The sequence below is a fragment of the Vicia villosa genome, linkage group LG6, assembly GCF_029867415.1.
Source record: "Vicia villosa cultivar HV-30 ecotype Madison, WI linkage group LG6, Vvil1.0, whole genome shotgun sequence".
Lineage (NCBI taxonomy): Eukaryota > Viridiplantae > Streptophyta > Magnoliopsida > Fabales > Fabaceae > Vicia > Vicia villosa.
The window spans coordinates 72,088,737-72,100,017 of record NC_081185.1 but is presented as its reverse complement, the minus strand read 5'-3'; the positions used below and the strand labels follow the sequence as shown (position 1 = coordinate 72,100,017).

At 38.1% G+C, this 11,281-nt stretch overlaps 1 protein-coding gene across 1 annotated transcript; it reads right to left on the bottom strand.

Moving 5' to 3' along the window:
• Positions 1–8,149: 8,149 nt before the first annotated feature.
• On the bottom strand, positions 8,150–9,166 carry LOC131613855 (uncharacterized). The gene has a single exon (XM_058885493.1). It carries the CDS (start codon positions 9,164–9,166, stop codon positions 8,150–8,152), a length of 1,017 nt encoding a protein of 338 aa, XP_058741476.1.
• Between the last annotated feature and the right edge of the window lie 2,115 nt (positions 9,167–11,281).

Here is an 11,281-nt window from a genome sequence, read left to right as displayed (position 1 = left end):
TTTTAATACGAAAACCACTGCTGCCAATTCAAGATCATGAGTAGGATAATTCCTTTCGTGCACCCTCAATTGCCGCGAAGCATAGGATACCACTTTACCACCTTGCATTAACACTCCGCCTAGTCCAATTTTAGATGCATCACAGTACAACACAAACGGTTCACTTGGATTAGGCATAATCAACACTGGCGCAGCTGTCAGCTTCTTCTTCAACTCTTCGAAACTTTCCTCACACGCCGCATCCCACACAAAAGCTTGACTCTTCCTAGTCAACTGAGTTAATGGCAGCGCCAAATTAGAAAATCCTTCAATAAATCTACGATAATATCCTGCCAGACCCAAGAAGCTTCTAATTTCCGTCACCGTCTTCGGAGGTTCCCACTGAAGTACTGCACTTACTTTAGATGGGTCAACTGCTTTTCCATCACCTGAAATAACATATCCTAAGAAACTCACAGTTCTTAACCAAAACTCACACTTTGAGAACTTTGTGAATAATTTGTTATCCTTCAACACTTGCAACGCAATCCTCAAGTGTTCTGCATGATCTTCTTCAGACTTAGAATAAATCAATATATCATCAATGAACACCACTATGAACAAATCCAAATATGAATGAAAGATACGATTCATATACTCCATATACACCCCCGACGCATTAGATACTCCGAAACGCATCACTGCATATTCGTAATGTCCATAACGAGTTCTAAACGCAGTCTTTTGAATATCTCCATCTTTTACTCTGATCTGATGGTAACCCGATCTCAAATCAATTTTCTAAACACACGAGCACCAACAAGCTGATCCATTAAATCATCAATCCTCGGTAACGGATACTTATTCTTAATGGTCACTTTATTCAACTGACGGTAATCGATACACAAACGCATACTACCATCCTTCTTCTTCACCAATAACACTGGAGCTCCCCACGGTGACACACTCGGCCGAATAAATTTCTTATCCAGCAATTCACCAATCTGAGCCTTCAACTCTGACAATTCCGATGCAGACATCCTGTACGGCGCCATAGAAATAGGCCTAGTACCAGGAACAAGATCAATAGAAAATTCAACTTCCCTCTCCGAAGGTAACTCTGTAATATCATCAGGAAATACTTCAAGAAATTCAGTCACCACCGGTATCTCTTCAATTGATGTTTTGTTCTCAACAGACAGTGAAGCAAACACAACAAACATCTTAGCTTCATCCTCCAACAATATTCTCATCTCCTTGGTAGATAACGAATCCGCCAATGCTTCCTCTTCAGGAGTAAGGAACAACAACCTCTTCCTAAAGCAGTCAATATACACACGATTGAACTCTAACCAGTTCATTCCCAAAATAACGTCCAGATTACTGAGTGGCAAACAAATCAAGTCCACTCCGAAATCCCTATCAAAGATAGTCAACGGACAATTCAAGCATGCTAAAGAAGTAACCACAGAACCAATAGATGGAGTTTCAATAGTCATCTTCCGATCTAAAGTAGACGGCACAAGTCCTAATCTCTTCACAAAGTCAACAGAAATGAACGAGTGGGTCGCACCCGTATCAATAATAGCAATCAAAGGAGTGTTATGGATGAAACAAGTACCTTTGACCAACCGGTCCTCATCGATAGATTGGGTCCCTACCAATGCAAACACCTTCCCATTAGTCTGAGACTTCTTTGGCTTTTGACAGTGAGTGCTGATGTGACCCTGCTCACCACAGTTGTAGCAAGTAGGCACACTGGTTCAACAATCCGCCACGACATGACCTGTTTTTCCGCACTTGAAGCACTTCTTCATGCCTTTCTGACATTCATTAGCACGGTTCCCCTCGGTACCACATCGGAAGCAAGTAATGGGGTTGGAAGCAAACCCTCCCCCATTTGGCTTCTTCCGAAAACCAACTTTCTGTTTTCCTTTATCAGCAGGAGCACTGTATGGTTTCCCACGATCATGCTTACCCTTTCGATCGTTCACAGCTTTGTAATGTGCAATCCTGGCTCTGTTATCATTGTCATAAATTCTGCTTCTGCTCACTAGCTCTAGATAGTTCCTTATCTTCTGACAAGCAATACCCTATTTGATCTCGGGACGCAGCCTGTTCTCAAACTTGATGCACTTGGAATTCATAGCTTCATTGGTATTGTAATGAGAATAATACTTCACCAATTCCTCGAATCGAGCAGCATACTCATCAACGGTCATATTCCCCTGCTTCAATTCTAGGAACTCAATCTCCCTCTTTGATACGAGCATCTTCCGGAAAGTACTTTTCTAGAAACTCAGCCCGAAACACTGCCCAAGTAATAGCAGTACCTGCAGCTTCCATTCTCTGACGACTGTTATCCCACTAGTCCTCAGCTTCACCTTCCAGCATGTGCGTACCAAACTGTACCTTTTGATCCTCATTGCATCCCATGGTCCTGAAGATCTTCTCAATAGCCTTCAGCCATTTCTGTGCATTATCTGGATCAATGATACCACCTTCAAACTTAGGCGGTTTGTTGCTCTGGAACCTCTCTAAGTTGCGAAACTGTAGATCTCCAGCATTCTGATTGATGTTATTCTGCACCGACTGCGCCATAGCTTGCAGTGCAGCAGCAATAGCAGCATCATTCCTTCATGCCATTCTGTCCAACAATCCAAAATACAATCAGAGGAATACACAAATCAACTCCTAATCTAAGGACTGACTCTACAACATCTGGCCGGTTGAACCGACATGCTCTGATACCAATTGTAACCCCCACTTTTCCCAATTTAAAAATTACGGTAAAATAGTAATAATATTATCAGAGTAATACAACACGAGTGGAATGTCACATATTTCAAATAAAACATAAACTAAAGTCTCAATACTTTATTTATTCGTTTCTCACAAAAATCAATAATGCAGCGGAAATAGTCTTTATTTAAAATAAATCACGGCACACTTGCCACCAATAAATAAATCCACCTTAACCTGTGGTTCTCCAAAAATTAGAATTCAAAAGCGATACGTAACAAAATTCAATAAAATAAAATTTGAAATAAATTCCCAAAAATTCCCGTGTTACGTATCAGAGCGACTCCTAAGACTCGATCAAGCAACACGTACTCCACGTACAGCTTAAGTACCTGAATTATCTGTACTCCCAAAGAAGCACAGACACAACAAACAAGAAAGAAAGGGGTGAGAACTACATTTAATAAATAACGATGAATAATACATGCTAAGGAGTAGTACTCACGCCAATCACACACACAATCACATATTTACAATACATATATCAATTCAATCACAATTTAACAATCAATTATAATAAAGCAATGTGACTCCATGATTTGACACAAATGCATGTGGTACCAAAACACGGTTCATTCAATCGAACCTGATTCCCAAGGAATCCGGATAACTCGCATACACTCCACCGAGCAACGAATTATCTCCATCACGACTCCACAGTTGAGTCCGGACATACTAGGCATCTACAAAAGATTTCCACCTAGCAGTCTCAACATGCCATGTTATGAAATGCATGAACAACACAATATGCGTAATTGTAATTAACAGGTACGCATATCACACGATCCTCCGGATCATACGTAAACCACAAGCTTACCGTAATTCACACTAGAATTAGTACCGCTGTTACGAGACAGCACGCAACATACAAACTGTTACACCGACACGCCTCACCAAACACTCGCCCATCAATTAGCTAGTTTCTGATTAGTTTATACAAATCCACTTAATAAATTACTACTAGTTACTACATTAGTCTTCTACTAAAACTACTAACATTTTCTATCAATTTATCTTTACTGTAACTATATACTGACTCTACTGGATTAATTAGACTGATAACTCAGCTGAATGAATTGAACCACCCTCTGTCATTTATCATCTATGTGCAATTATTTCTTACTATTGTTGCTAAATCACTCAACCAAATAAAATTGTAAACTAAGTTATCTAACTAATTACCACTTGTCATTAGTTTTATATTCTACCCCTAATGAACCATTATATAATCCCATGGTTAATTATGCCTACTAATTTGAAATAATGTTCTAGAACACCATCATGTTTCGAACTACAACGTGCAACCACATGAACAAAAGAAAAAGGAATATAATTGCTTGTGCAGCCACATGAACAAAAGAGAAAGGAATAGAATTGCTTATCCAAAGCTCATGACGGTCGGTACGGCAATAACTAACCAAACTTATGTTTATATTATATTGGATGGGTTTAATGTTGTATCTGCTATTAAAAAAATCACTATGCTATCTCCTTCTACTAGATTATATAATTTGGAATTAGTTAAACTAATTAATTTAATTAACTCTAATATATACTTAGACTATTAATTTATGTACCTGCTAGTTGAATTCTAACAAAATTGATAACTCACACTAAATTGCACACAGGCAGCAATCAAATAAAACGAAATGGACCAAAAGGCACAGCAGTATGAATTTCCTACCAACAACAATGCTACAGAACCGTTTCAAACATTATATCACTGATATGCAATAATCCCCAAACATGATTCCTTAAATTGAATCACTGCAACAATGAAAAATATGACAGCAACAACAATAATAAATTGCATATCAGAATGATTCAATCACACAATTTTCATCACTATTAACTCATACAAACACAGATTCACACAAGCGAAAATTAACATACGGAAACTCTATGAGGGAAAGGAACCCTCACTACCCTCTCATGATTATAACACCTATAATGAACCCATTCTCGCCCCTTACCTCGAATTCGGTCAGAAAATCCTGTGAAAATTGATGGAGAAAATTGACCTAGCAGCCTTGTTCTTCCTCCTCTAGCCCTCTCTCTCACGTGAAAATACTCGGTATGCTAAACCTTCACCAATTCCACCTTAAGACATATTCTCCCTTATTTTCCTCCACTAACCCATTATTATTAATTCTGATTTTTTTTAATTATTCATAAAAATAATCTTAAAAATGATACTAATAATAATAAAAATAATAATGATAGTACAAATAATAATACTAATGATAAAAATAATATTAGTAATGATAATTATAATAATGATACTCATAATAAAATAATAATAATTATAATATACTACTATTACCACTATGCCATATTATTACTGTCGACACCTCTATTTTACCCGTTCCGTTAAGGACACTCTGCCTACGCACTCAACCGCACACCCTTAACTATGCCAAACAATTAAAATCAACACGACGATTAAATAATTTAAAATGGGGTGTTACAACTCTCCTCCACTTAAATTATTTTCGTCCTCGAAAATGTACCTGATAGAAATAGTTCCGGATACGACTCTCGCATCCTGCTCTCCAACTCCCAGGTCACACTTCCTCCAGCAGCTCCTCCCCAAGCTACTCTCACCAACGGAATCTCTTTTCCTCTAAGTTGTTTCATCTTCCGATCGTCGATCCTAGTCGGCAAGGCTTCCACAGTGAGGTTATCACGGATCTGAACTTCATCCCGTTGAATGACATGAGATGGATCAGACACATATTTTCGAAGTTGTGACACATGAAACACGTCATGCAAGTTCGAAAGCTCAGGCGGCAACGCCATCCTATAGGCTACTGTACCCACTCTCTGCAAGATCTGATACGGTCCAATAAACTTAGAATCCAACTTCTTAGACTTCAAGGCACGACCAACACCTGTCACAGGGTTAACTTTCAAAAACACATGGTCGCCTTCGCTGAATTCTAAATCCTTCCTTCGATTATCATGATAACTCTTCTGTCTACTCTGAGACGCTTTCAACTTCTCCCGAATCATCTGGATTGTCTCAGTAGTTTGTTGCACAATTTCTGGCCCAAGCACAATACTTTCGCCGGTCTCATACCAGCACAAAGGTGTCCTACACCTTCTACCATACAAAGCCTCGAAAGGTGCCATTCCAATACTAGAATGGTAACTATTATTATACGTGAACTCAATCAGTGGCAAATGAGTATCCCACGCACCACCTTTCTCCAACACACAAGTCCTCAACAAGTCTTCCAACGACTGAATAGTTCTCTCCGACTGACCGTCCGTCTGCGGATGATAAGCCGAACTCAATTTCAGCTTAGATCCTAAAGCTTCTTGCAAGCTCTTCCAAAACTCTGAAGTAAACCTCGGATCTCTATCCGACACTATACTCGACGGAACTCCGTGCAACTTCACGATTATTCTGATATAAATCTCCGCCAACTTCACCAACGAAAAACTGATATTAATTGGTATAAAATGTGCGGACTTAGTAAGTCGATCCACCACTACCCAAATAGCATCAAATCCTCGCGCTGTATGTGGAAAACCTGTAACAAAATCCATAGTAATACTGTCCCACTTCCATTCCGGAATTTCCAACGGTTGCATCAGCCCCGAAGGTTTTTGATGTTCTACTTTTGACTTCTGACACGTCAAGCAAGCATAAACAAACTGGGCTATGTCCCTCTTCATACCAGACCACCAAAACAACTTCTTAAGATCTTGATACATTTTTGTAGCTCCAGGATGTATACTTAAGCTACTCCGGTGACTTTCCTCTAAAATCGCTTTCCTCAATTCATCATTATCCGGCATGCAAATTCTGCCCCGGAATCTCAACACGCCAAAATTATCCACTTTAAAGTCACTATCTGGGTTGTCTTCTCCGGTAGGTATCAAGTCCACTAATTTCACATCAAGCCTCTGATTCTCCTTAATTACATCCAAAAAGTCATTATTTATCTTCAGCATACCCAATCTAACACTCTCATGTGTCATCTCACAAACCATACTCAAATATCTAAACTGTTCAATCAGTTCCATCTCTTTTACCATTAATGCCGACATATGAATTGTCTTCCGACTCAGTGCATCCGCTACTACATTAGCCTTTCCTGGATGGTAACTCAAACTAAAATCATAGTCTTTCAAGAACTCTAACCATCTTCTCTGCCTCATGTTCAATTCCTTTTGATCAAATAGATACTTCAGACTCTTGTGATCGCTGAATACTTCGAATCTTGATCCATACAGATAATGTCTCCAAATTTTTAATACGAAAACCACTGCTGCCAATTCAAGATCAGGAGTAGGTTAATTCCTTTCGTGCACCCTGAATTGCCGCGAAGCATAGGATACCACTTTACCACCTTGCATTAACACTCCGCCTAGTCCCATTTTAGATGCATCACAGTACAACACAAACAGTTCACTTGGATTAGGCATAATCAACACTGGCGCTGCTGTCAGCTTCTTCTTCAACTCTTCGAAACTTTCCTCACACGCCGCATCCCACACAAAAGCTTGACTCTTCCTAGTCAACTGAGTTAATGGCAGCGCCAAATTAGAAAATCCTTCAATAAATCTACGATAATATCCTACCAGACCCAAGAAGCTTCTAATTTCCGTCACCGTCTTCGGAGGTTCCCACTGAAGTACTGCACTTACTTTAGATGGGTCAACTGCTATTCCATCACCTGAAATAACATATCCTAAGAAACTCACGGTTCTTAACCAAAACTCACACTTTGAGAACTTTGTGAATAATTTGTTATCCTTCAACACTTGCAACGCAATCCTCAAGTGTTCTGCATGATCTTCTTCAGACTTAGAATAAATCAATATATCATCAATGAACACCACTATGAACAAATCCAAATATGAATGAAAGATACGATTCATATACTCCATAAACACCCCCGGCGCATTAGATACTCCGAAACGCATCACTTCATATTCGTAATGTCCATAACGAGTTCTAAACGCAGTCTTTTGAATATCTCCATCTTTTACTCTGATCTGATGGTAACCCGATCTCAAATCAATTTTACTAAACACACGAGCACCAACAAGCTGATCCATTAAATCATCAATCCTCGGTAACGGATACTTATTCTTAATGGTCACTTTATTCAACTGACGGTAATCGATACACAAACGCATACTACCATCCTTCTTCTTCACCAATAACACTGGAGCTCCCCACGGTGACACACTCGGCCGAATAAATTTCTTATCCAGCAATTCACCAATCTGAGCCTTCAACTCTGACAATTCCGATGCAGACATCCTGTACGGCGCCATAGAAATAGGCCTAGTACCAGGAACAAGATCAATAGAAAATTCAACTTCCCTATCCGGAGGTAACTCTGTAATATCATCATAAAAAAACTTCAAGAAATTCATTCACCACCGGTATCTCTTCAATTGATGTTTTGTTCTCAACAGACGGTGAAGCAAACACAGCAAACATCTTAGCTTCATCCTCCAACAATATTCTCATCTCCTTGGTAGATAACGAATCTGCCAATGCTTCCTCTTCAGGAGTAAGGAACAACAACCTCTTCCTAAAGCAGTCAATATATACACGATTGAACTCTAACCAGTTCATTCCCAAAATAACGTCCAGATTACTGAGTGGCAGACAAATCAAGTCCACTCCGAAATCCCTATCAAAGATAGTCAACGGACAATTCAAGCATGCTAAAGAAGTAACCACAGAACCAATAGATGGAGTTTCAATAGTCATATTCCGATCTAAAGTAGACGGCACAAGTCCTAATCTCTTCACACAGTCAACAGAAATGAACGAGTGGGTCGCACCCGTATCAATAATAGCAATCAAAGGAGTATTATGGATGAAACAAGTACCTTTGACCAACCGGTCCTCATCGATAGATTGGGTCCCTACCAATGCAAACACCTTCCCATTAGTCTGAGACTTCTTTGGCTTTTGACAGTGAGTGCTGATGTGACCCTGCTCACCACAGTTGTAGCAAGTAGGCACACTGGTTCTACAATCCGCCACGACATGACCTGTTTTTCCGCACTTGAAGCACTTCTTCATGCCTTTCTGACATTCATTAGCACGGTTCCCCTCGATACCACATCGGAAGCAATTAATGGGGTTGGAAGCAAACCCTCCCCCATTTGGCTTCTTCCGAAAACCAACTTTCTGTTTTCCTTTATCAGCAGGAGAACTGTATGGTTTCCCACGATCATGCTTACCCTTTCGATCATTCACAGCTTTGTAATGTGCAATCCTGGCTCTGTTATCATTGTCATAAATTCTGCTTCTGCTCACTAGCTCTGGATAGTTCCTTATCTTCTGACAAGCAATACCCTGTTTGATCTCGGGACGCAGCCTGTTCTCAAACTTGATGCACTTGGAATTCATAGCTTCATTGGTATTGTAATGAGAACAATACTTCACCAATTCCTCGAATCGAGCAGCATACTCATTGTGGACCTCCGATTTTTTTTAATACCGAGCCATACCTCTGATCTGTAGAGATACGTGAACTGACTCTTTTTTGTCGCTTAATGCTTTCGCATTTTTTTTTGAAATTCACAGAGTCGCCACCGACCTTTTATTTTATCCAATTAAGGAAAGGTTTATAAAAGAAACAGAAAAAAGACCTTTAAGAAATTCTGGGTAAGGGGGTAGGTTATACAAAGGGAAGGTGTTAGCACCCTTTGTATCCATGGTTATCCATGGGCTCTTAAGTTTGCTTAGCTCACTTGTTTTTCGATCACTTTTCAATTGCTCTGAAATTGCTCATATGTGGTTTCAAATACTTTTGTAAATTGAATTTTGTAATGATCCGTGTGTGGATGTATACAAAATGCTTGTTTATCTTTCGAAAGATGTTTTGAAAAGAACGTTAACTTTGTAATAACCCGTGTTTGGATGTATACAAAGTATTGTCTTTTTTGAAAGTTTTGAAAAATCAACAGTGTATGAGAATTTTGTTTGTTTTGATTTGAGCAAGCAAACTAGGAGGTCTACCCTGAGTTGTAAGGTCTTTATCCTATTTCCTTTAAAAATCAATCCTTTCACCGGATATAAAAGCAAGGTTCGATTTTGTACTCAAAACAGTGGAATTTTGACTTTGATTTTGAAAGATTGAAAAGGGATTTCCTGAAGAGGTGCAAGTGTGATTGTGATTGGATTCAGATATTTATCTTTGAAGTTAGTGATCTAACGGTTCAATTTTATCTTTGACATACACGCAGTTTATATGTGCTGGAAATTAAAGTGCGGAAATGTAAAGTGCGGAAAGTAAATCTACGCTATTACATCGATTGTGCAGGAAACGTAAACTAGCCTATTTACATGAATTTGACATCCTATACATTTATCTAGGAATTTTAAATTGCAAGAAACATAAAAAGCATGTTTTTGGAATTTTTATGATTGGTTTTAATTATAATTAATGCATGATTAATTAAATTAAAATGAAGAAAAAAGATGAAAATAGATTTAAACCTAGAAATTAAGTTTAAAATATGTACAAAATATTTGTTAATTAATTTTAAAACAAAACTAATTTTTTTGGAATTTTTGGAAATTGATTTGAAATTGATTTAAGTTAATTAAAACATAATTATGCAAATAATTATACAAATAATTAAAACTCAAAGATAAAATTATTCAAAATATGTACAAAATTAGTTTATAATATATAAACAATATTTTATATAAAGAACAATTTTTTTGGGATTTTTTGATTGGTTAGAATAATTAAAAAGCAAATATATAAATATATACTAATTAATTATACAAAATATTGAAATTTTGAAGAAAAATAAAATATTTTTATTTCAGAAAATAGTATATTATTTTAGAAGTCTAAAAATATTTTTTGTGTATTTTTTGGATTTTTAAAACTATTTTAAATTAATTTAACAAAGAAATTAAAATAAAATAGAAAATAAAAATAGAGAATAAAAGGGTACTGATCCTGTGTGGTAATTTGTGAGGGAGCATGGTGTGGTGAGAGATCTGGCCCGTTGGATCTGATTGGAAGTGAATCGGAGGGCTCAGATTTTGAGGAGCATGACAAAAGCATAGACAGCGCAACACAGGATCCAAGAATTTGAATAAAAGCTGGCGCGCGCATTCTGGCCAATCAGAGCCTGCCACGCCTTCATCTTCTTCCTCTCTCCGTTGCTATAGGCTCTGCAGCTGTAGGTAAAGCCTTTAGTGACGGTTTTCGTCCGTAGCTACAAGACCTGCACATGTCAAAATTTCATACAAGCAATATAAATTACTTAGGAGACCATGGTTAAGCTTAAAATCGTCCCCTGAGTTCAAATATGTCATTGGTTTCTTCTAATTTTGCCTAAATCAGAGGATCCCAAATTTTAGCTTAAGAACCCTAAAATGGTATCTTCGTGTGTAAGCATCTAAAACTCAATTAAAGCTCCAGAAATGATCTACACACCACACCAAGTGCAAATATATGTCTACATCGTGCTAGATATGCTTAGGTTATGAGACACGAGTCAG

What these genes read in the sequence shown, in the direction of transcription:
- LOC131613855 (XM_058885493.1), bottom strand. Translation starts at nt 9,166, where the DNA reads ATGAATTCCAAGTGCATCAAGTTTGAGAACAGGCTGCGTCCCGAGATC.